The 26,408-nt window shown below is 44.0% G+C and overlaps 1 protein-coding gene across 1 annotated transcript; it reads left to right on the top strand.

The window, feature by feature from the left end:
• Nucleotides 1-1,607: 1,607 nt before the first annotated feature.
• LOC129167996 (leucine-rich repeat neuronal protein 3) lies at nucleotides 1,608-15,923 on the top strand. The gene is made up of 2 exons (XM_054752744.1): nucleotides 1,608-1,851; nucleotides 11,451-15,923. The coding sequence occupies exon 2, from the start codon at nucleotides 11,812-11,814 to the stop codon at nucleotides 13,939-13,941; it is 2,130 nt and encodes a 709-aa protein (XP_054608719.1). The 5' UTR covers nucleotides 1,608-1,851; nucleotides 11,451-11,811; the 3' UTR covers nucleotides 13,942-15,923.
• The last annotated feature ends 10,485 nt before the right edge of the window (nucleotides 15,924-26,408 follow it).

Raw genomic sequence — 26,408 nt, 5'->3', positions numbered from 1 at the left:
ACAGATATCCATTTTCTTCCCTGCTAGCTCTCTGCCTTCTCCTGCACACTGCAAAAAATGTCCACTTGACAATGTTCTTGTTGATTGCTGGGCTAATTAGTGGTAGGTTATCCATAGATATCATCATGACACATTGATGACAGAGAAATTAATGAATACAATTATGTGAACTCTCTGGAGTCCACGACCTTGCAGGCACAGCGTGATGACGCAGCCTCACTGATGCTCCGCTTCAACTCCTGGCAAAAACACAGACTTCACAATACGCACCAATCTTTAAATGGTAAAAGCAGAGTTATTAACAATACGCGCCATGATTTTGTCCTTGTGTTGCCACGTGATTTCTCATTTCTACGCACTTTCGGCATCCGCTCTGAAAGTAAACAGGCGATGAAACATGAGCTCATCATCAATCAATCAAAGGCTGAGTGGTTGCAGAGGGAGAGGGGAAAGGTAAGCCAAAATGCCTCTGGGATTCCTGAAACTTCAATGATGTTATGTTCAGAAAACTTTTTTTTTTTTGCAATGGGACATTTTATTGGTTGTGTTTGTTTTTTGGCTTTGAAGACAAATAATTAGTCATGACATTTAACTTTCTCTACTAAATTTGTATGTGTTTTTGAATTATACATTTTATGTTTGCATTCTAAGTTCTAAGAAGATGTTTATTACGCATGTTATGTTAGATCATGGGTGTCCAAACTGTGGCCCGGGGGCTATTAATCGGGGGCTATTTGCAGCTAGCAGCTTATTTTTTTCGGTCCTCTGCACGTTTAAAAAATACAATGAAACAAGAACACTGACAAAAACAACAAGAAAAGTTTAAAAAGACTAGTAATTTTACAAGAATAAAGTAGAAATATTAGAATAAATTCATATTAATATAAAAAACTTTTATGAACATAATGTCGTCATAATCATTTCTGCAATAATTTTCACAATATTGTTAACAAAACAAATACAATTGAACTTTTTGGAAAATGAGGTTGAGAATAAGTTGTGATATTACCAAAATAAAGTCAAAATGTTAGCGGAGTAAAGTGACAGTGTTGTGAAAAAAAATACAAGAAGACAGTTTAAATATTGGGATGACAAAAAGGAAGACACCTTGTCACCGATAACACAAAGCTGGGATGCAGGGTGTCCTTAAAAAAAGTCCTCAGGGACCCCAGATATATAATTTGTTAGCATATCTACATAGGCTGGTGAACACATTAAAATATGACAGTCGCCCCTGTATCCTTTGATCTTACCGTGTGCCGCCCTATTTGGGAAAACTTTGGACCCCCATGTGTTGGATAAACAATTTTTTGACTTGTACATGAATTTGAGTAAAATCTCAGTCAAGCAGCAAGTTTTACTTGAGTGTGTTAATTTAAGTGTTTCATTTGCATACAATTATGGACAATTAATCTTCTTCATCCTAAATTCAAGACACTAAACATTCTCGGAGGACTTTTTGCAGCTCAACAGAGAGCGAGTTTCCATGCACATGACTGGCAGCTCCTTCCAGCAAATGAGAGAAGAGATACAGCCGTCTTCTGCGACGCTATTGGCTGACATCCGCAGGGGCGGGGCTGCTGCTGATATTAATGACTGGTGAGGAGGCGGCGGGCGACGCGTCGACGCGGTCATCCTGACACTGTCGACGAGGTGAGAGGGATGCTACCTCCGTCAGGGAAGGACACGCGTGAATCTCTGAGTGAATGTGGACTTTTTCACATCTTTTCCTCGCGTTTGGCGGCGAAAAGGAGATCTGACGAAGACGGACGGCACGTTGTTCACTGACTAGAGCGGCGCACTTGACAGGGAATATTAGTCGCTGCTTCGAGGGCTGCAATGTTAAATGCGGTAAGTTGGGATGTACATCATGCAGAGCAGGCGCGTCGGTGCTCCTTGTGTTGCTGAAGGGCTGAACTGCGCAACGCACCGCGCAAGTTGACTTTAAAAAAGGCTGCATGACATGGATGATTCATGTTACACCTCAGCACCTTCTGCCATTTTTGCCTTTAGCTATGAATTAGGTTAACAAATAGCTGATAATAATAATAATCATAATTATAATAGCGATGAGGAGGAAGAGGATTACTAACGGATTGTTTTTTTTCCCACTGCATGCATGCAATGTATGATGCTCACATGTTAACATGGCACGTTGGGTTGGCGCAAAGTGTGGAAGTGAGGGGACGCGCACTTGGCTGCACGTCCCTGGTTGTGCTTTTATAGTGTGCGCACTCCAGACACGTCTCCAAGAAATCCACAGAATGGTGGTCAGCCCCCCCTCCTCCTCGTCGTCCTCCACCACCTCTTCCTCCTTCCCTCTCCTCTCTGCTTCCTGTTGCCATTTTCTGAGCCTTTTGTTTGGTATCTCCCCCTCTTCCCATGCAAAGCTGAACAGATTTGTCTTAGTAGCCCATGAAGGCGTAATTAAAGCAGCCACCGTGAGGCATCTTGGAGCCTCCCTCAGCATCATCACTTGCATGTTGGTGCACACCCACACACCAGGCATGTGGAGCGAGCGAGTGAGAGAGAGAGCGAGCGAGAGAGAGAGAGCTATACTCACTCATCTCCAAACCAATAAGGTGTTATCTGGAGGCCCATCACTTAATCCAAAATGTAAGTCTGCTCTGGTGCACAGGATGGATAGAACACATTTGGGCCAGGAATGGAGCAGGCCAACACATTTGGTGCTGAGAAAAAACACAAAATGACCCCCGAGGGCAGTGCAAGGTAAAGTTCTACAAGGAGTTTATGACTATGAGGTATAGCACTAATGGCCGCCTTCATTATTTTGGGCACATTTGCTCAAAACAAATCGATATTACACGTCCACAACAAGTCATATGCTTAACGTGAGTGGCCCAGGGAATTGCCTATTGATCTCTATTGTGTGTGCGTGTGGTAAAAGATATTGCAGTGGCCTTGTGGAAGCTTGGAGATCGACAAAGTGTGGGTGTTCTGTATTATGAATTCCTCTGTAGGTAGAGGGCAGCAGGTCCCTGCAAGGTGTGGGCGACAGAGGGTGCTTGCCAAACAAAAACTAATCTCCGGACGCGGTAACGAGATGCCGCAGGATGGCAAAATGCATGTAAAGATATTCACAATACGGCTACAGGCGCTCTCTGATAACACCCTGTTCCCAGAGATACACATTCAAATGGAATAAGCAGGAGGAACATGCGGGTAGTCTATATGTAGCTGACAGATGGTATGAACCCCCCTGCCGCCCCCCCAAAATAAAGAAACAAAGAACAGATTTGTGAGAGCTTATCAAAAGGTCACAATGACATTTGAACTTTTGCATCCAACCGTGCTGAAGCAATCTTGCGTGCATCGATAACACACTCATTTCCTGCACAAAGTGAAGCCGATAAACCGTAATGAGTGTGGAGGTATATCACAGTGGAACATGATAGGAACATATTGCAGATTCGGACGCGATAAGACGAGGAGGATGACATCTAAGCGGCCTGCTGCGTGGTCCATCTGTTCTGCATTCAGACGGCTACGTATAGCCCCTCGGCGCCCTCCTGCAACACTCGATGAATGACTGATGAGATGTCTTTCACATATCACCGTGTAAGCGGCATACGCGGGGAAATATTACTGCGTATGCAAGCGGTGTGTTCGGTTCGGCACGTACCTCGGTTTTGAGGCAAAGGCCGGGCTGCACTGTTTACGGAGTAGACGCGTGACTATCTTGCCAGGCGGTTACACTTTCTCGTACTGTACTGAATGCGCCAAACTGAAAAATCCGATTACGAATACACATACTGTTTTTGAAAAACGGTGCAAAACTGAGCACACGTGCTATGTACAAAGCTATGAGTGAAAATGCCACATCCAGTAGGTGAAGACTGCAATAAATGCATTTCAGTGGCGTGTAACGATTTATTCTGAACTTCCCGCCTCGGGGCTCGTGCCCCCCTGACCGCTCCATATATTATTCATACAAATATAGATGGCGGCGCATGTTTGAGGCAGCACACATGCCACATTTGCACCTGCAGATTCAATTTGGCTCTGACTTTGAGGGATATGCCAGTGGCGCCTCATCCTCTCCCCGTACACCTCCTTTCTGGCCAGCAGCAATACACGGGACGTTATGCAGATTTTTTTTGTCAAGACTCAGTGCGTTTATGCTGCCATAGAAATGACTGTTGGAATGTTCGCTGTGCCTTTGACCTTATCAGGTGGGTAGTTTTATTCTAACACATGCAGCGCTGTGTGATTTAAGAGGGGGACCTAGTGGTGCTCTTTCGCCGTTTGTTTTCCACAGGACAGCGAGGACAGCGTCAGCTATTTCAAGTCTGCAAATTCATGCATCTTCAATGTTCCCGTCTGTGTGCACAGTCATTAATGCGGGATGGTGCGTCGGGCGGTCGATCGTGTTGCATGTGTGCTCACCCACATTGAGCCCAAGGGCAAGTCGTGTCCTGGAAAAGCGCTGGAAAAAACAGAGAAAGGGGTCCTGTGGTTAATTTGGAGCATTGATTTTACATTAACGACCAACTTGCCAATGATTCATGGCCATGCAAGCGCAGATGTAAGGAGGTGAGAGGAGGTGGGGGGGTTCCAGCTGGTATACACACACACACACACACACACACACACGCACACACATTGTATACGGATTGCTTCATTATGCATACATGCTGCATAGAAGGTTTCCTTTAATGGACTTCCTCCTTACCTTGGAGAAAGTATAATAGTAAATCAATGAGGTGAAGGGCAGAGGGAGTGACAGTAAAGCCTTGCAGTGGTGCCCACCCACTGAGGGGCTTAACCACAGTATTGGAAGTGGCTTGGTGGTGTCAAGCCAGTGTTACATGCCATTACATGTGCACTCCCAACATCCATAAGGGCGCACCGCAGGCACGTCAGTACTTGTACTGCGACACAATTCACCGCATTATCACAACATTTGAATGGAATGCTATAAAAACACCGCTATGCATATGTATGCAACATTTTCTGACCCATCAGAAAAGTGTCGGGCTGAAATGAAAATGGAGCGCATTCATAAGAAGACTACCGATGACAGAAAGCACTTTGCGGCAAATTCATATTCATGCATTCACAGCGAGGGTGGAGGCTGTCGTGCAACGTCCCATATACACTGCTGCCTTTTAAGCATAAGTGTTTTCTTCAAGGGCACATCTTGGGGACATCTTACCAGCAATCACTAGATGACCTCTACTACGTCTTGATCCACGCCTCCCGCTAAACAATGTGGCATCTATTTACAGGAAATACACTTAAAAGCAGTTTTTTTATGCGCAAGAAAACCCCCACAAGAGCCAAGTCAGATATAGCTCCTAGTAGTGTGATGTGTACCCTAAAGCTCCAAGTAAGGGTCTCCTGGTGTAGCTTTTATTACTCCACAAGCAGCTGCATTTGAAGTATCATGAGTAGCCAGCATCCAGCAGCATTGTCTACCTCTGCAGGCGCTTTAAAATGTTGCGAAACTCATGTGGGTTACAGTTGCCGTGCTTTACAATAAAGTCATCCGTGGTGTTAATGCTGGCGGAGCGGGTTACAGCTGCTACTGCTACTACTGTTGTGTTGTGCAACATGCTTGTTATTAAATGACCATGTCACCACCACCACCTACATACTGGTGTTTTACCTGTTATCATCAAACAAACAACAACAAAAAAATAGCCCGTGGGCTGCACTTTGAACATTCCTAATGCACGCTTTGTAAAGCGACTAGACAAGGAGGATGGACAAAATGTCTATTTCTGTCTTAGCTATTGACAGTGCCCTTACTGCTTGAATGGGCACTAATAGGGAACATAAGGAGGCAAGGTCACAAAAGGGCCTTGAAGAGCAGTGATAAAAACGATTCTAATGGGTGTGCAAACTTCCGAACAAGCAAATGCAAGCGCTTCTAAGACATTCGAGGAAACCGTGACTACTCTGTTTAAAAGGAGGCAATTTGACTGTGCCCTATTTTCCACATACATCTGACCTTTATGTCTTCCACCCGGTTTTAAAACCACTCAGCAGATGCAACAGCGCCTAGTTACACACCGCTTAAACCGTCCAGCCCTTGTAATCACCTCCCCCTGGGCCAATATGCTCACCACGAAAACCTTTTCCACAGCTGACAAATTTCCCTCAAACGCGCGCCGTTGCCCACACCTATAGCGTACTTTTGTATAAGAAGTCATTTTATTTTTTACTGGAACTCTAGGTCACCCTGTAACCACACGGGGCACCGATGAATACCCAACCTGCGGCAAAGCAATCATCTTTATGTCCTTGCTCCACTAAATCCCATCCAGGCTCCATGAAGCCAGAGGGAAGATTTACACCTCTTCTCAATAAACAGCATAAAACAAACAGTTCTGCCTGGGCCGTCGGGGCAACATGGCCGACTTGAGTCAGGCAGCCCAGCTTGAATTAGCGCCGACCGACTCTTTCGGCCCCTTGGTGTGCACACTCGTTAATTTAAAGTGGTCGTATCTCACTCGTCTCCAATCAAAGTGTATTTGTGCCATTACTGTCCGGAAGAGCATGTGAGCGTAATGGAGGTGGACCCGGTGGGAAAGTAAGCGTGAGGTGCTGCCAAGAACTGAATGAAAAAGCTTTTCACCTTGACAGTGCGTGAACTGTGGGGAAACTCATCCAAATTCTGGTATATCATGATTAGGCAGCAGGGCAAACGTGACTGCAAATGAGCTACAAATTGCACAAGGTTCCCAAATAAAACATTTAAAAAATGGCAACAATTAGGGGTAATGATGGGCGATACCAGAGTTTTTTTTTATTCAGTGCGATGCCCGACTTTTTGGGCCCAATAAAACACATGCCAAATACTGTCCATTTAACTACTTTAATGTGCATTTGTCATAGCATATTAGTCATAACAAATCACAATACTTTCTCTATACACAATGTAATCTAAAGAGTTTAATTGTTATCATTAAGGTCCTCTTCAAAAATCATATTTTTCACATTTTAATCAACTTCAGTCCTGATCATATCCCGTGAAACTCTGAAATCAATCAAATATCTGACATTTATGATCCAAACTGAAGTTGATTAAAAGATTTACGTATACAATAGTAGTTTGCACAGTGCACAAACAGTAGTGTGTGATTTGTGCTTGAAATATTTAGAGTTGCAACATTTAATTGATGATTAATCGATTAGCCAAGTAATCCAATACCAGCCTCTCAAATGGGAATATTTTTTCATTTCCGTCGTCGTCCATGAACGCAGACCTATTGCTTTTGTCTTTTAGGCAAAACAAGACTTTCACACACGTCAGCTCTGACATTTTGCCTCTTTTCTGATACGTTGCGGAACAAACCGCATATTACCCGATGAATCGATTACTCGATTAATCCAAACATCAGGCTTCAGATGAATCGACAAAGAAAATAATCGCTACGCACGTTCACGCACATTAATACGTGTTGCTGTTATGCAAGTTGACTCCAGCACGGAGTCTCTTCTCCTGTGGTCAGTGATCATGTGACATGAATGGATCAGTTCAATGTTACGCAACTGGGACGAGGGGGTGTTACAACACAAAGCTGGTAGGGTGTGTGGTACGTTACTTCAAAGTTGTGCAAGTGACACGTGCTTTTTGTTCATTTACTAATTGGTATCGATACTTTATGAGAGTAACCGATACTCGTTCGATACACATGTGAGTATCAATAGCACGGAATTGATACGCCCATCATTAGCTAGGGGTATAACGGTATGTACCTCGGTTTTAAGGTCATGGTTGGGTCCATTTAAAGGGGACAAAATGCAAATATAAAACTGCTTAGCTTTTGCGTAAGCAGCTTTAATGACAACGAAACCTGCAAACTGCTAGCAGGTAAGAAAAAATCGAGGACCTTGTTTCTTGTTCATTTTAATGCCTGGTACAACTAAAGGTACATTTGTTTGGATAAATATCATGATGACAACAAAAATAGCTCATAAGACTTTAAGAGCTGATATCTAGCCATTTCTATGTTTATTTCTATTTCTATTTGTATGATAATAACCAAAATCACTTAAGTTCTTCCATCAATCAATAGCTATAATATTGTACTGCCAAAAAATTTCTGTTTTTGTTGCAATTTTGTCCCAAAAAATTTACATTTATTTATACCAGGCATTAAAATGAACAAGATACTGAAGAAAAAAGGGAGATGTAATATTTTTTTCCATGACTGTATAATAGTTGAAAATGTTTCTTATCGGGGATGTGCAACAGTACCATTTTGAACAGTATGAATTTTATTTTTAATAAATTAAAGTTCCTTATTGGCTGAAGTGCAGCATTGATAGTTCCAGCTACCAATAGCCATTCACACTCACATTCATATGTATGGATGCCCAAGTGGAGATTTGAATAAAATGTCCATGAATTAAATGCAAAAATCCTGACATTTATTGATGAAATGAATGTAGCTTGGCTAACTTTTCTAAGGGATGTCAGCCTCAGCACACATTGATACAAAATCTTCAAAGAACTGCAATGCCCGTGCTTGTGATTAAGGAAGATGTAGTCACAGAATCGTAACATGTAAGATATTTTCATGACACCCTTATTTTGTTTACACAATTAGACAAGATGTGGCAAACAGCGCTCTTACTTTGAAGACTGGAAGTGTGTTGTGTGTGTTGAGAATGTCTGTCGACGGTTAAGACGAGCTGGGAGCAAGAATAAACATGCCTGTCGTCCGTATTTCACTCAGAACTTGCACGACGTCAGTGGGCATCCTAAAACGCTCGTTTGCTTAACAAGCTGCAAAACACGACACGGCGTAAACACACTCATACAGCCTGAGTCACACACACAGCCGCACTAGCATGCTCTGCTAAACTAAGCTAATCCACTAGCTTCCATTCACGTTCCGTAGGAGAGGAATTTCCAAGGTTTTTCACCACCTATTCAAACATGTTAAGTTTGGGAGGGGGGGGGGGGGGGGGGGGGGGGGGTTACTGTTTGTGATGAGATTCCGCCACGATTGAGCGGTCCGCCGGGGAAATACTTCCCCACACGAACTTTCCCTCTCCTCGCATAATTTCATTCACATGTCACTTTCTGCGAGATTTTGCGTTTAACAGTAAATTCAGTTTTTAATTGCCCAATTCCGCGATTCCGTCATAAATCCGTCATAGTGGACGCAGGACTATGGCCAGTTATTTGTGTGGGAAATTGGTCCGCCCTCCTCCTGTAACGCTTGGGAACTCACCTTTGCTCTATGAGTGAGCACCTTACCTCGACCTGTAAGGCTTCCCTGAGCAAATATCTACACGTTAGTACACTTTCAAGCCTTTTGGGCGTACGTTGCCAACTGTTGATTATGCAATTCTCAGACGTTCCTGGCACAGATTGCAAGCATCGATCTTGGAATTCTATTTGCTCCAACAATATTAGCACATTTGTCCAACAGCAGCCAAAAGCCAGCGTGAACTCCAACCACTTTTCTTGCTTTAAAAGGCAACATTGGCTTTGCTGTGCTCCTCTCCGCTTTCTCGGGGGTCGCAGAGATCAACACAACATCGCTGATTCAATGACAGGCTGCGCTTCTTTGGCTCGGCTCCACATCCCAACTGTGCAAGTGAGCAGTGGTTTGTGGGAAATTAGCTGTTTCCTGCAGCGGACGGGTTGCTGACCACTACCAAAACTCCACAAGACAAACAGACTGTAAATCTGCATCTGTCACTCACACACATCAAACCACGCTATTGTCACATTCTTTCGCTCCAATGGTGAGTCAGTACTCATTTTGTGTCTTTTGTTCAGTGTTTTCCTTCGACATTTCGCTTTTGTTTGTTTTCTACATCGGTACATGACAATAGCATTAGATTACTATGAGATACGGCATTTAACTCCCTCATGCTTTCCTTTTATTCACCAGTCTGACAGGGGTTTGACAGAAACGAGGCTCAAAAAGGATGGGGACCACTGATTTAAAGCACACTTGTTGTCTGTTCCCTGTAGTACATTTAGCAGTGACATGCAGTAATTATTTCGATATTAGCTATGTCCAGACATAAGCATGTTGTCGATGACCAGCAACAGAAACATTTATTGCCAAGGAATTGTATTTGCGAGCCACACCATCTTGTAAATTGTTCAGTTAAGCCACTCTAATCCCATTCTACATTTAATCAATGCTGGCAAGATAGCGTTAAACAAAAAAAGGGTAATGATTCCCTTTCTCAAAGCGTCACAAAATCCAAGCACGGCGTCGCTCCCAGTGGCCATAGTGCTCCACAGTGAAGCGCAAGTGCATTGGAAGCGAAGCTAAGCCCGTTTTATCAGAACACTCTGGGTGTTGCAGCTTATTAAAGTGCCAGTTTGCGTTAGAAAAACACTCCCAGCCCTTCCACCGGCCCCACATTCCCATCTCTCCCACTTCTGAGTCTCCACTCAAGGCTGGAGCAAAGGTTGAGAAATGAACCTCTGGCTCGGCTTTGCCGGCAGAGCAAACGGCGACGTTTTCTGCGGCGTTCGCCGGCTATTTATTTATATTTTTTCATTGTATTTTATTCCCAGGGCCTCTCCCTTGTGGCCACTGAGGTGGAAACGCCGACCGTGATGAAATGAAACCATTTCTCTTTTCTTGTTCTCGCTTTGCAGCCGTCGTCACACTTCATCCTCTTTTTCTCCTCGGCGCTCTCGCAGCAGAGACAAAAAATATGACGGGCACCATCAAAAGCCGTCTCTTCATTAAGAGGCATTTACAAATGTCACGGTAGGGACGGAAGCCGCACAGCCAGAGGTCAAAGACGCAAGAGGCTTTGTATTTGAATGTATTAATAAGTCCGCAATAAGTGAATATGCTGTTTTTAAATGCTGCTGATTTGCCCCCTTTGTTGCACTGATTGTACAGTGCTTTGCAAACGTATGTCCATAACCATAACAAAGTCATTATTTACAGTATATTCCCTTTCAGGCTTGTCTGTGTGTGTGTGTGCGTTTCCAGTGTAAGCCATCTCTCTGATGTCAAGAATGAAAATTATCACTGCGATTCATTTTACAATGCAATTAGTGGCCAAATGAATTGAATTACCCTCACGCGTCATATAATTTGCATTGTTGCTGTTTGTGTCATCAAACAACAAAAAAACCCAAGCACCTGGGTGAAGTTTGCAGTCTGACTGGCTGCCTGTCGACTTGTTGCTATGGTGACGAACCTCTTCCAGTGTTCCCGAGCAGCTTGCCATGCGGCTATCATTTGAGCTCCAGGATATGTGCCATTGAGGAATCTTAATAAAGCCTTGGTTTTGACCAATAAAAGAACAAATGTCATTTTGAAAGAGAAGAAGGTCAAGCATTTTTAATAGTATGACTCTGTATTAAAGCGAGTGTGTATAAATGTCAACATATGTCACTGTGCCGATAATAAATGTCAATATGTCCAAATCCTTCGCTTGTGACTTGAAGCAATAACCACCCTGATTCATGTCTTGTTTGTCTCTTGTAGGTTGGAATGGACTGGGCTGTGGACACTGGAAGCTAGGAGCGTCGGAGAGGAGAGCTTTCACGGATGCCGAGAAGTGTGCTTAGCATACATCCCGCTTCCTCCGGTCTACCTGACTGCAGCTTTGGCCCTGCACCCTGACTTTGAGTGATTAGTCATTGCCTCCAAGGGCAATTGCACGGCAAGACAACAAGAAAAAACAAGGAGAAACTCTCGGGAGTTGGGAGCCCTGCTGCAGTGGATGGTGGAGGTGGTGGCAGAGGTGGTGAGTCATTCGCCTCGGCAGATGCAACAAATTATTCATCATCCGTGAACAGCCCAGAATACATAATTTACGAGGACCAATTTCCGACTGGAGACCAATATGAAGGACGTGTCATTTGTGGATCGTCTCTTTGTCGGCTTGGCCGTGGCCTCTTTTGTTGTGGCCACTGACAAAAGGCCAGACTGCCCAAAACTCTGTGTGTGCGAGATTAGACCCTGGTTTTCTCCCAGTTCTGTATACATGGAAGCACACACTGTTGACTGCAATGATTTGGGACTATATAACCTACCAGAGAAACTACCTGTGGGCACGCAAGTACTGCTGTTGCAAACAAACAATGTTGCCAAAATTGACAAACCCTTGGATTACCTGCCCAACATTACAGAGATTGATCTATCGCAAAACAACGTCTCATCTGTGGGCGACATCCACCTAGGGACTCTGCCTCAGCTGCTGTCCCTACACATGGAGGAGAACCGAATACAAGAGCTGCCCGACCGCTGTCTGGCGGAGCTGGCTAATCTTCAGGAGCTCTATCTCAATCACAACCTAATCTCCTCCATTTCCCAACTGGCTTTCCAGGGTCTCAGCAAGCTTCTACGGCTCCACCTCAATTCAAACAAGCTGCAAACCATTCGCAGAGAGTGGTTCGACCCCATGCCAAATCTGGAGATTCTGATGATTGGGGAGAACCCGGTACTGTCCCTCGACGAGATGAACTTCAAACCTCTCAGCAGCCTGCGCAGTCTCGTTCTCACCAGAATGAATTTGTCTCAGCTCCCTGACAAAGCTTTGGCCGGCCTGGATAACTTGGAGAGCATTTCTTTCTATGATAACACGTTCCCCGAGGTGCCACATTCCGCCCTGAGAAATGCAAAAAATCTGAAGTTTTTGGATCTAAATAAAAACCCAATAGCAAGGATACAGCGAGGGGATTTTGTGGACATGCTTCATTTAAAAGAGCTAGGGATTAATAGCATGCCGGAGCTTGTTTCCATTGACAGCTTTGCACTGAATAATCTGCCTGAGCTGACCAAAATAGAAGCCACCAACAACCCGAAACTCTCCTATATTCATCCTAATGCGTTCTACAAGTTGCCTCGGTTGGAAACGCTAATGCTAAATGGCAACGCTCTCAGTGCCCTCCACAGAATAACTGTGGAATCACTCCCGAATCTCAGAGAGGTTAGTATGCACAGCAACCCCATCCGCTGTGACTGCGTGGTACGCTGGATGAACATGAACAAGACCAACATTCGCTTCATGGAGCCCGACTCGTTGTACTGTGTCGAGCCTCCGGAGTACGAGGGCCAGCATGTCCGACAGGTGCACTTCAGGGAGATGATGGAGATTTGTCTGCCGCTCATATCTCCGGAAAGCATGCCCGGGCATATTAAAGTGCACAGCGGGAGCTCGGTGTCGCTCCATTGCCGAGCCTTTGCTGAGCCAGAGCCGGACATCTACTGGATCACTCCATCCGGGGGTAAAGTCCTCCCCAACACGGTGTCCGATAAGTTCTACATGCATCCGGAGGGGACTTTTGACATCTACGACATCACGGAAAAAGAAGCGGGCCCTTACACGTGTGTTGCCCACAACCTGGTTGGAGCTGATCTGAAGTCAGTGTCAGTGGAGGTGAATGGATATTTCCCCCAAGCTGCAAACGGTTCTCTCAGTGTCAAGATCAAGACAGTGGAGACAAACTCCATCCTGATTTCCTGGAAGGCCAGCCCAGGCACTCTGGCTCCCAACATCAAGTGGTACACCCTGTCCAACGCTAACCATCCCGCCGCCTCATTTTCCACCAGGGTGCCCACTGACGTGCAAATCTACAACCTCACCCGACTCAGCCCCGCCACTCAGTACAAAGTGTGTGTAGACGTCCGCAGCATCCACTACAAGCACGACACCAAATGCGTCAGTGTCACCACCAAGGGATTAGAGCTTGCGGCCAAGGACACAGAAAAATGGGACACAGCGCTAATCACAGCCTTTGGTGTGCTCCTGGCTGGGATTTCAGTGGGCTGTCTGCTTATTTATGCGTCTCTGAGGATCCACCAACTTAATGGGGATTTAAGGAAATGCGACTCCAAAGCTTTGCTGTCACCAGCGGAAGCTGCCCCTGGGCACGCTCCCTTTTTTGCCAGGCTGTGGTTTTCAGGTAGGGCGCTGCCAAGCGGAGTGGAAGTGAAAGCCACAGTCATACACATGTCTGATGACGCCTTTTAAGGAGATGACTGGACATGACTTGGGGCCGGGGTGGACAACATTCGGCGGCATTGCTGATCCCCAGCTCAGACACTATTAATGGACTGGGATGGAACAGTGCTGCTCTCCCAGCTTAAACCCCAACTGAAGGGGTTTGTTTTGTAACTGTAACATGCAGCAAAGCATACACATCAACCAGATGGGGCATTTACTGCCAGAAGACATTATTTAAGTGCAGAAACACAGGTGGTGGAAGAAAAGCGATGATGATGATGATGACAATGGAGGAGGAGGAGGGTGGGATGTCTTGTAACTGACTGTTAAATTTGTCCAGAGTTGTGGAAATGTCCGTGTGGTCCCAAGCAATACCGTCTGTGCTTTGTCAAACATCCATAGACGAGTTAGAGATACACTAATAACACCTGTCTATACTGGGGAAGGCGATTTAGTAGACTAGACAAATAGTGAACTATGGTGTAAAGCCTTTTGATGAAACATACCCTCCCTCTCCCTGCTTTTTCTATTTAAAATGGATTCTTGATTTTTCATGGAAATATTGTTATATATTCTAATATGTTACCACAAATCCTCCGTATCCGAACACTTTCAATTGGCTTTACATGAACACCTTTGATTACAGTGTAAGCTTAATGACATTCAGCTACAAAATGGATATCGAGGGAGGAAATGCTCCGTCGTACAACAAGTTGAGTCGGTTGCTGAGTTGTGGCCTCAAGAGGTAGTTTGGTATGCCCTGGTAAGTGCCTAAAATGAACTACACGAGGACGAACAAAGAGGAACTGGGAGGACTACACTACGTGAGCCGCAGCAAAATAAGAAGACAAAGACTACATACTCATTGCAGAAGCAGTACTTCTCCAGTACGACGTGTGAAGAATACCCTGTCAGTATTTTTAGCAAACATATTTTAAAGATATTTCGTTGTTGCTTTGGGTGTAAAAGTTAAAAAGCCATTTTTATATTATAACTGTTCTATATGTGATCTATGGGCACAACAGACTAAGCGGAGTGCTGAGAAAAAAAATAAATGTCATTGTTTCTTTTACAAACCATTGTTAACGCTTGCTCTTTTTTTAATGCCTCAGTCATGACCATGTTGGACAAAACACAACACTAGCTACGACGGGTGCACATGTTAACATTTTCTGTCCGATCGCAATCTTTAAAAAGCCTGACCTGCCGATTCCGATTTTGGCCGATACAATTTAAAAAAAAATTAATGACACCTTCAGTGTTCCAATCTTATTTTGTTGAAAAACATTGAAAAATACCAGTGAAATACAAACTTGTTGTTTTAATCAGACATGAGGTCGTTCTCTCAAATGTGTATGAACTTTTGGAAAATTGCTGTCCAAACTGCTAAATGATATCAGTTCTTTCAGTCTTTTATTTTTCACATGTAAAAGAAACAAAACTTGCACAACACATTAAACTGAAGACCGGGGCCCCTTTGCACGAAAGTAGGATTCAGACATGCAGGACAAATGACTGAGCTGAGTTCAACCAATTCAAAACAAGAGCATCTTGGCTTAATTGGTTGCACAAAGAGCAAGCCAGGATCAGCGGACAGATTCATCACGCAAAGTGAAACCAATCCCGGATTAGTGCGTGCATGCGGTTTCCTTCCCGCTATCAATCACAGATTCACTGATTCACTATGGCAACGAGAGCGGCGTCCTTCCCCAGTCGGAGGTGGAAATTGTCTTTGTGGAGGTAGATAAGATTGGCAGATAAGATTGGTTTCATACGTAAGGATCAGACGATCGCCGATCCCCCAAAATTAAGGAAATCTGCACCGATTGATCGGCCGGCCAATCGACTGGTGCGTGCTTACTAGGTAAACCTGCACATGAAATTACATCCAATTGAAGAGACCCTTTAGTGCGGCTTCTACTAGGCTGTGCAGCACCCCAGGACTGCAAATATATACATTTGTGGCGCCCCCTATGGGTTGTGCTTTGGAAGACATGCTAGAATGTCAAAATTTTGTAATCATTAAACTAGTGCTGCTCAATTAGTGGGGGTGGGGGTGAGCGGCATATATAGTCATAACATTTCCAGGCAGGTGTCTTAGTGTCTTTAGTCATGGCATGAACAGTGCTGCTGCCAGCAACTCATACAGTGGTTTGTACAGATAAATAAATATCAGTTTCTCAATAGTGGGGTAGAGGGGAATGGAGCCATGACTGAAAATAATCTAGAACCACCGCATTATCCACAAGGTCCATGACTTCCGGACAGTTAGTTAGTAATCCCCCCCTTGGGGTGTCCTAATATTTTGCACAGAACTGTAATGATCCTGTCCTGTGAGTCTTCCTTCGAAAAATTGCATCATGCGCTTAAAAGTCAATCAACTTAAATGGCTGAGAGGTCGTTTTAACCCAGAAAAAGAAGAAAAATGGCATGCTTAGTCGGGGACAAAATGTCCTGAAGACTGAAAAGCACAACACAGAAGAAAAAGCAGCATGGGGGTTGGAGATGGAGCCCAATCTAAAGCTGCAGGACTCACGTTTTATTGGTCCAACTGAATTATCCGGCACACGGAACATTTGGTACGAGAAAGTCAAGCATGATGAATGGCTGTCAGGCGCAGAGTGACATGGTGGATTTATCAAAAGGGGCCTGGTGCTCGTACGACAGGCACCCAGCTTTCAGCACCATGGACAGAGGCTTTTAGAGGCGAGCCATCTGTCAAACACTAAGAGAGTTAAAATATGACACCGCCTGCTCCTCAGGTAATGCCAGGCAGACTGCCTTTCATTGCAAACACCGAGTCAGAAATGTGGATGTACAAAGCAGGTAAATACCAATAGCGACATCCGACGATTCATTTTTCAATCTAAGTGTGCAAACAAACAAGGGAAGCCACTCAGTGACCTCCCTGACACTGTGCACTCTTTACATAAATCAACTGGATGTTATCCCCAAACCTCGTTTATCCTCCTGTCTTTCCCCATCTCGCACACATCCTCAATCTTGTTCATTCCTCGACATTCACCATACCCTGGCAGGCAGAAGGCATTTTTTTCTTTCCAATTTGTACATTCATAGCAACCTATATTAGGATTCGGGATTTAACGTAAATCCCACATGAAAAGAACCACAGAGCAGTCACCGTTTAATCCGCAGCCAGGGTGGAAAAATGATGCTTCTCGCTGCATCTTTAGTTATTTTAAACATCCCAACCACCTTGTTCTTTTTTTTTTATTCTGCACCAACGCTGATATTAAAGTGGGAGCTTGCGGATGGGTTGAATACTGCAGCGCTTATTGCATATTCATTTTCATTTTGCAAGTATCGCTCTCTGGAGGCCAGCAAATTGATGCCGCTGGTAGATACATCAAAATATAAAAATAACCTACGTATCCAACCAGCAGATGACATTTTTGGTTTGAAATATTTGATTATGGTTAAATGTCATGGAAACTGCCCAATCAAGTCCTTCACTTCACTCCACACAGAGATGCCCGACAGAGATTCAAACCCAGATCTTCCCGATCTCCTGACTGTGTGGCCAACATGCTAACCACTAGGCCACCGTGTGGCCCATTCCGGACAACCAAAAATAAGAATAAAAATACATTTTATAGATAGAGAGTAATGATTTGACATGCAGAAAACAATGAAAAATAATTATAAATGATGAATGGATGGAACTGTTTTGTTCCTGTACATCCTAGTAAGATTGAATTCAGAATTCAGTCTGGCACTCGCAACTTTCTTTGGCCCCTTGGCAGATTTTGTTTTTAGCAGTTACAGTTGATAAAAAATGGGCAATGAGTCAGCAACATGGGGTGCTTTGTTTGGGCACTCTACGTGGAAGGATACAGTACTGGGCAAACAAAGTAGGTTGTTACGTGCAACATTGTACAGAACTGAGGTGACGTTTTGGAAAGGTCCAGTGTATTCTTTACTGCACAGCCGTTGGTCCCGTGACAAAAATACCAGTTTGAACGCTAAGCGAACCGCACCACGTATCTACCGAAACAGGTCGCAGGAGGGCTCTATCGACACATCTAACTCATAAATAACTTGTCTATGAAATGGTAGTTTGCTTAAACAGTTCGCTTTCTCAGATAAATGTCTTTAAATGTCCCTTTTAACTTCAAATCTCAAAGTGCTACGATTGCAGCAAAAAGCAAACAATCGCCCGAGCCGCCACGGGCACTTTTATAACGTTTGAATTATAAGCTTATTAAAGTTACAAACTTCCTTGCGGGTCAGCCGGTGTAGCTACAGGCGCCCGAGTGCAGATGAGAAGTAAAATGTCAACATGCATTTACAGTGGTGCCGCGCGCTTGTAAGAGGTTTTTATGGGTGCAGGAATGAGCGGATGACCTATGAATCACAATAACAAAAAGCCCTGGTTGCTTTTAATGGCGGAGTAAATATTGATTGGCATCTTGGAGCCTCACACTGTTCACCATGGAATGTATATTTACACATATGTCACTGATTGGACGAGATTGCGCTGTGATTGCATACATGCAATGCAGTGTACTTCCTAAAAAGTAGAGACAGCCCGTCACAGCGGATTTGTCACGGCTCATCAAAGAGCGAGCAGTCATAAGCCATCGGCGGCTGCGCGCGTGTTCCTGCTCGCTCGTGGGCCTCTTAAGTGTCTCCATTTCCATAAATATGACTCGCGACGCGTCAACATGCAGATGAAAATGACGTCCCCTTTTAGCAGGTCTCTGCTTCACGTACCTGTCAGTGAAATCCCACCACCGATAGACACAAGCCCGATGCAAATAAGTAAGCAAGCCACGATATTGATGACTCCAGCCAATGATATTACTCCACTGAGGGCTTTTCCACTAATTGGAAGCCCCGTTCTCCAACACATGATGGCTACTAATAGATTACTCCTCTCTTTGTCTCACAGCCATGACGTGAGCCCCGGTTTGGGTCGGATCAATGCGGCGACTAATGAGTAATCCACACGCGCGGGATCAAACCGTGATTAATGAGGAAAATGCAAAATGTATGGATGTTCACAATGACTGTAGGTTGCTCAGCAGTGGCAGCCATCAGGCTCATTAGTGGTGCAGAGGCTGATATTCATCATGGCTGCAAATTAAAGGCTTGTTGTGAAGTCGCAGCAAGCGACAGCGACTTCCTCTCGTTAGTTGTTACTGCCGCCATGTTTATGTCCGGCCACATTTGGATGCATACAGGCAAGTAAGTACAGGCCGGGAGCTAACATAAAAAGTCATGCTAGATAAGTGAATAAGTACTTGCACATGTTGTGCACAACGTATTTTAGCACGGTACTAAGCAACAGAGACAGGAGGCCTCATGGGCCAATCATCATAATAATGAATACAACAAAGGCAGCCTTGTATGGAGGACACGTGGATGTTGTTACTATCTGCTGCTGCAATTCGCTCTCCCTCTAGTCGACGCCAATATCCTCGGGCAGGGGTGTCCAAACTTTTTGCATTTTCCTTGAATTGGTTTAGAAAATATACAGCAAAACCTCACAGTGGACTCTGCATTCTTTGATTTTTCAGTATGCGGCCCTCGGTTGAAAACGTTTGGGCACCCCTGCCCTAGACGGACCAAATCGATATCAGCCAAACATAAACAGTTAGTGTTTTGGTCCGCAACATTTCAGAAAAGAGGAAAAAATGTCGATCACTATTTTCCAAAGTCAAAGCTGATGTGTGTGAATATCTCGTGTCTAAAACATAAAAATAATAAGTCCGCTTTCGTGGATGACTAAGGAACTTAAAAAATATTCACATTTGAGGGGCTGAAATCAGAGGATATTTACATTTGTAAATTAAAAAGGATTGATCGAATACCAAAATAGTTGTCAGTTGATTACAATAATCGATTAATCTATCAATTGTTGCAGCGCTACTGTTTAGCGGCTTTAAAAATAAAGCTGCAATACAATTTGAACATGAGGAGTGTACCTGACTCACCTGCTGTACAGCAAATCTGTTGTGGCAAAATCAACACACACTTCACCCGTACTGCATGGCTGCCACACAGGACAGGTTAAAAAAGAATTGACGCTCATGAGGGCCCTTCAAGGACACAGTGTTGCCAGATGCCAGAAATGACAAATTATCGTACCAGGAGCTTAAAATGATTGTATTTTGAGGAAAATGATCATACATACCCAATTTGACGTTCCTCAGGAGTCAGGACCATCTGCTGGAGTAACACATGAGCACAGGTCGTGTATAGTATAGCTTACAATACAGTTTTACCTTTAAATGAACGACACACCAGACTGTCGTGTAGTTCACCTTAAGACCTACCTTTCATCTGAATCACTACAATTTTATACAAAACAAAACTAGCGAACTTAGCTAATTTGTAGAACAGCCCTGCCTCCCTCTCTCCCTTTGTTATGCACGACGAACGTTGCTAAACGGCTGCATAAGGCTTTGAGTTGCTTCGGTATTTTTATGTTTTAGGAAACGTTGGACGAGTGGCGATGTCATGTTTTTAGCGACGCTTATGTTGAGGTTAATTTTGAACGCGGACAAGGCTTTGAAATCAAGGACTTCCTGAGTTTCTTTGTTTTGTGTTTTTTGGTTTGTTTCAGGAAAGGTCGAACCAGTAGCCACATAATGCACGAATGTTGCGCTTAAATTAGCACCAAACAACGTCAGTGAATTGCACCGTTAGCACCTGTCTGTCTGATGCTGATGGTCAGAGGAGGCTAGCTCAGTAGTCAGCACTGCATGAGGAGCAGGTCGGGGAAGATGTCCCACAACAACTCAAAATAATGACCTGTCACAAATCAAAACATATTTGGGGTCAATTGAAGACAAAGAAAGTCATTTTTATTCTTAAATGAATGGAGAAAAATGTGCTCCAGCAGAAAGGGCACTTTTCTCATGCAGGGCCAGAAAGCAGGTGCTCGAGGACCACTAGAGGTCTATCTGTGCCTGATGTAGGGGCTTTTGGAATTATTGATGAGGGTGAAATAGACTTTACTGGTCAAACGTTTTACAACACTCTGGGGTGTCACGAGATCTTGTGTCATGAAGATTAAAATGTGACAAGATTTCTCATTCAGAGAAAAAAAACTGTCTTGCAATAATAAATAAATTAATTAATCACATGATAGAGGAAAATAAACTTGATCATTTTGCCGGCCTCCATATATCGCCATGTGCGTTTCTGTTTTCCTCGTCTCTCGCCTCCAAACAAGCAGGAAGAGAGTTCACTCTGTGCTTTGGTTGGAACAAGGGTGGGGCCGCTAGCATACACACACAGCAAAAGAGTGGAGCTTTGTGAGAAGCAATGCAAGGTGACGTAGTAGAAGTTAGGAAGGAAAAAGATGCTTGCAAAGCCAAATGCCACAGCCCCTGCGTGGGAATATCAATAATGAGCAAGGTGAGGCCATCAAAATGAATGAGCCAGAATTTATTCTAAAGTGGTAGCAACACACTGTAAAAGGCAACAAAACAAACTTGCCCACCTCAAACAAATCCATCTGACCCAGTTTTCCCATGTAGATGCGGAGCCTTCGTCCCGACAGTCAGTCTCACTGAGACTTCCCATGTATTCGTATTACTCTAAAACAGGCATCAAATTCAATTTAGGTTTGTGTCAAATAGTACAAAATGTTGTACTTTACCAGTCACTTAGTACTGTTGGACTAAAGTCAGGCAACAAAAGGAGGCTCGACATTTTGGAGTCTCAGTGTCAGGGCTCTCAGCAACTTTGCCATTAAATTACCAGTTTTGCAATGTTCTCCGTTCATGTTCCGCTGGTTGTTGAATGAAGTTACATAAATTAAATATAAATAAATAGACAAAAAATGTTATTTGTCATAATAGAAATAAAAAATGCAGAGGCAGCAGCGGCACGACACAGCCCACCACCACAGAGTCGAAAAATCCTAGGGGAAACCCTGCGGGAAGTCCGGCTTCCCGACTGAGACTGCTGACCCCGCCATGCGGATGCGGATAAGCGGAAGAACATGGAATGGAAGAATGGTTCATCTCGCTGGAGGGACAGAACACCTGCAATGTCAGCCTTCCATGGAAAAAAACGCTTCCGTCACTTCGTACCGGTGCCTTAAGCTAATCACAGGCACAAGTGTGCCTTTCAAAATAGTCTTTGTAATTTCATAAAGAAGACGAACAAATCCAATTTAGAAATGAATGCTTCTCCCTTTAGGAGAAATAAGAAACAAAAGAACGCATCAATCATGTATGCTGTAGAAAAACTGAGAAAGCGAGGGCTCTTTTGCGCTTTATAATGGGAATTTGATCACAGTTATTTCTTTTTGACTGCAGCCTCATTTAACAACAAACGGAGGGTTCTTTTAAGTATTAAACAATTTAATTTCAGCTTTTTCATATGAAAACAAGTGATGCTCAAAGAAGCCACGGTTCAACGAATGAGAGCGCCTGTTTGGAGTTTCCATGCCCTGTAGCAATCAGGAAGATATATCTGCGTATGCATCTTCCAGCTTTTCCGTCAGGATTGTTTACACCGATATTTTAAACTTTGTCGAATGCCGCAAATGAACACAAATGACCGTGCCGTGCCATCAATCTTCCGCCCTCCGGCCCCCGCTGGTGGCTTTTGAGAGGTAACTGCATGGAGGGAGGCTGAGACTAAACAAGCCTTCAGTTCATTACACGCTTCCTTGGAAACTATAACCAGGATCCTGCCTTTGATCTTCATTATAGTTTTGATAGATTCCCTCTGTTCCTTCCCTTTTCTCTCTGTTGCTGCTCTGTAATGCTGCCATTTGCTTCTATGGTGGAATTGAATAGCCATTTCCGATTAAAGTACATCCCCGCTTTTTCCTAGAGTTGCAATTCACGCCTACCAGCAAACGGCGTAAACGCTCGGGTAACAGCCACGCCCATAAAAATGTCTACCGCTCCTACCTCTCCAAACCTTTCTGAGGGCTTGACCTCGACGTTCTTACCTGATTTCGTATCAACATTTTGCAATAAAAAACCCTCTCACTTCAATTGTCATTGTTTCCGAGCATCATCTTGTTTACACAAAAATAAAACAAAATGGTCTCGGGCTGGCTTCTGCCTCGACATGGGGCAACATGTACCATCACAGTGTTCTCAATTCTTTTCTGTCATGCCCCCCCGAGGGGACAGAAATGTTTCCACGCCCCCCACCCCCAATTTGAAATACTATAGAGAAACTGACCATATCTATTTACTTCTCCGTACTGTAAAGACTGAACTCCAAACTGAAACCAGGAAAATGCACCAAAACGGAGAGCTGTGAAACATACAAGCGTATTCAAGAGTCAAATTGCATGTTTAGTACGATAAATTGGCAGGTCTGTGCCGACATAGAAAAAACTCCCTGCCTCTCACGGCCCCCCAGAAAGTTCACAGCCCCCCACTATTTGAGAATCACTGCATTACAGCAACAGAGACAGACAACAAAGTGGGTGGTTTTTGCATTTTTTTGCCCTTTCTATCACCTGGCTGAGACGCCCAGCCCCCCACCCCAGGACTAGTCGATATCAGAGCCCTTATGGCCCACTTGCACAAAATGGCATACCTAAGCATCGGCCAATATGAGATTGTGACGGTATGATAACCCCACCATATAGTATATATCACCAGATAGTAGAACACGATGAAAGTGGAACATATGTATTTAAAATAAAGAACCAGAAATAAATGAATTACTTCTAAATAAATCATGAATAAATAAAATGCAGTTCTTAATGCAGTTTACTGTGGCTAATCCTGCAACTCAAATCACAACACAATAAATATTTTCTTAGTAAAAAAACAAACAGCAAAATGCAAATACATGAAATTAAGTGGCTCATGAAGGTCACAACATAAATAATCACAGAAAAAACCTCGTAATGTTACGTTATTATTTCAAAGTGGTGAATGTGCAGGTCACAATTTTCCGCAAACGTCCCTTTCCGGGTCATGTGATTGTTGTTAGCAACTGAGGCGTTGTTAAGTGGTTGTTGCTTGTTGTTCAGTGGAGAGTAAAGAGTTTATACCACTTAACCTTGACTCCTGTCTCCTCCTGAAACACATCCCCACAGTTGGCGACCCTCAACGTGAGGAATATGTCAACTGACAACGGTGACAACAAGGCAGCTAACGCCGGTGCTATCTATGCCCAACTTTTGGCAACACAGCACACGCCTGTCGGGTCAACACATCGAAGCCCAGCTCCGACTGCGAGAAATAACACAGGACGTGGCAAATTATTTCCACATAGTTGCCGTGCGGGACCTCCATTTTCTCTCATACTGCAGGAACGGTCTGTTGCACAATTTTCGTGGTTTTGAAACCGTGACTTGAAACCGGTAACCAGGCCATGCCTACAAGCGCCCTTATGATCTGCATAGGCATCCACACTGATGGTTCATCCTCTGAACAACATCAAATACATGGCATGATGCTAATGCAAACATCATGTTCACTTTGTTTCCCTCCCACTGAAAAGGTTCCACACAATTTAGGGAACGGGTTGCTGCAGAAGATCACAGGAGCACAACGCGTCAGGAAAAATGGGCATAAATGATTAAAACTCCTTTTATTTATGTATTCTGTCCGAGATTTGTAATTCTGTCAAATGCCACAACCGTCCTCTGAAGAAGACACGCGATAACGAGGGCCTGGTTTCTATGTGAAGTTCCGCCGTTCATTAGCGGATCTCCATTCCAAGAAACTTCGGCCTTGATGAGCTTTGCTTGAGACGCTTGGATGGTGTCAGGATCTGAACCACTCAGGGTACGGATGAAGAATGTGGAATAGTAAAGTAAATGCAAATTGTTCAGTAATAAAGACTAAGTATATCAAGGTACCATTTTGTTAGCCTCCTGTATGCAAAGCATACGGAACTTCTGCAAACTCCATCATACGGTTCAACTGTTTTGTTTTTCCTCATCACTCCAACAGATGTTTTTTATGCTTTCTTTTGTCATCCGCCTGCCGCAGTGTGCCTTCATAGCCCAACAATCCGAAGTGGGTGATGTTCACGCTGCGTGATATTGACGGCAGACAGACTCCGGAGGGAACGTCGACAGTCTCATCGACTGACTGAACAAGCGAATGCGCATCCCAGTGATATTTTTTTTGTGTGTTGTTGATGCTGTGAGATGTGCGGCTCCCTGAGCTCAACAAAGGGACATGCGTTCTAAATTTATGCCACCAGTGAAGTGTCGGAAATATTGATCACCCTAGGCAGAAATTAGCCTGCCTGTCAAAAATGAAGCGACAGGAAATTGTGACTTGAACATGGAAAAAAAAAAGTGCAGACGCACTAGATCATTATTGCTCTAAATTTAAACTTAACTCTGTCACTCATGTGCAAAAACGCTCCAAGGTTATGGAATTTACTCTGGAACAACTTTTTTTGCCATTAGGGAATTGGAGCATCAGTCTGTCCCTAAATGGAATAGTGGAAATGAGCCAGACTCCATTTTTTAAACTCGGGAGGATGGCAGCCAAAAGCAAATTGTTGAGTCGCACCCTGCTTTGTTTTGATCTCCTTCCCTAACACAGCCTAATTTAAAAATCACTCTTTTCAGGTCAAGACGTGTAAGTATAGGATGGCCGCATCGATCGGACTTGTCGATCGATTCCGCTCAAAGTTCGGCGGCAAACAGCCGCGGCGGAGAGGGGAAAACAATCAGAAGAATACCGAAAAACATCAGCGGTGGAGAGAAGACAATGGCAATTGATCAGCGCATTCAATGAGAGCGGTGGCACCTCTCCTATCAGATTCATTAGTTTTCCAGCCACTCTGACATTTCCATTTGCACACTTCAATTGGCAAAATAAAATAGCCGTTTGGCTCTCATCCCTCAGCTCGGCGCAGGGTAATCACTTCTGCACTGCATCATATATCCTCGCCCTCGCTCCCAACATCCTTCGGAGCGAAGCCTCATCATGACCGAGTTTGAAGGCCTGCTGTGTTGAAAGCTACATTTCTGTTGGTACACATTGTTTTCTTTACATTTTTACATTGAAAGCCCCATAATATAGGATTTTTTTACAATTTTTACAATAGTGGAGAGTGCTAAACCTAGGTGTGATGCTGGCATGTAGACAGTTTCACAGTGCTTTCAGTAAGCAGTACCGGGTCTAAGTTGTTTGTGTGTGTAGCGTTCATGCTAATGAGGCCTGTCAACACAATCAATAAATCAATTATCCGTACAATAAATAAAAATGAACTCTGAATTTTGCCGGTCTGGATAAATTGACATGTGCACACGTGTGAGTGTTGCAAGCGAGTGTCGTGAGGAGTAACAAGCAAGCAAACGCAAATGGGTGATTTTCCTGGAAGGGGTACCAGCGAATCATTTTGTGACATGAAAACAATAATACAAAACGGTGGAAATGACGTTTCAGTTGCCGTGATTCCTGAAGTATAACACCTCATTGTGGACCAAACGCATTTTTCTGTATCCAAAACATGTACTTGGACCAAACTCTGACAAAACGTTACACCTCATTAAACGTAAACAGCGTATTCCACAC

Source organism: Dunckerocampus dactyliophorus, chromosome 15, assembly GCF_027744805.1.
Source record: "Dunckerocampus dactyliophorus isolate RoL2022-P2 chromosome 15, RoL_Ddac_1.1, whole genome shotgun sequence".
Classification (NCBI taxonomy): Eukaryota; Metazoa; Chordata; class Actinopteri; order Syngnathiformes; family Syngnathidae; genus Dunckerocampus; species Dunckerocampus dactyliophorus.
The sequence above is the reverse complement of the archived record's forward strand: the minus strand, read 5'-3'. Positions and strand labels throughout refer to the sequence as shown.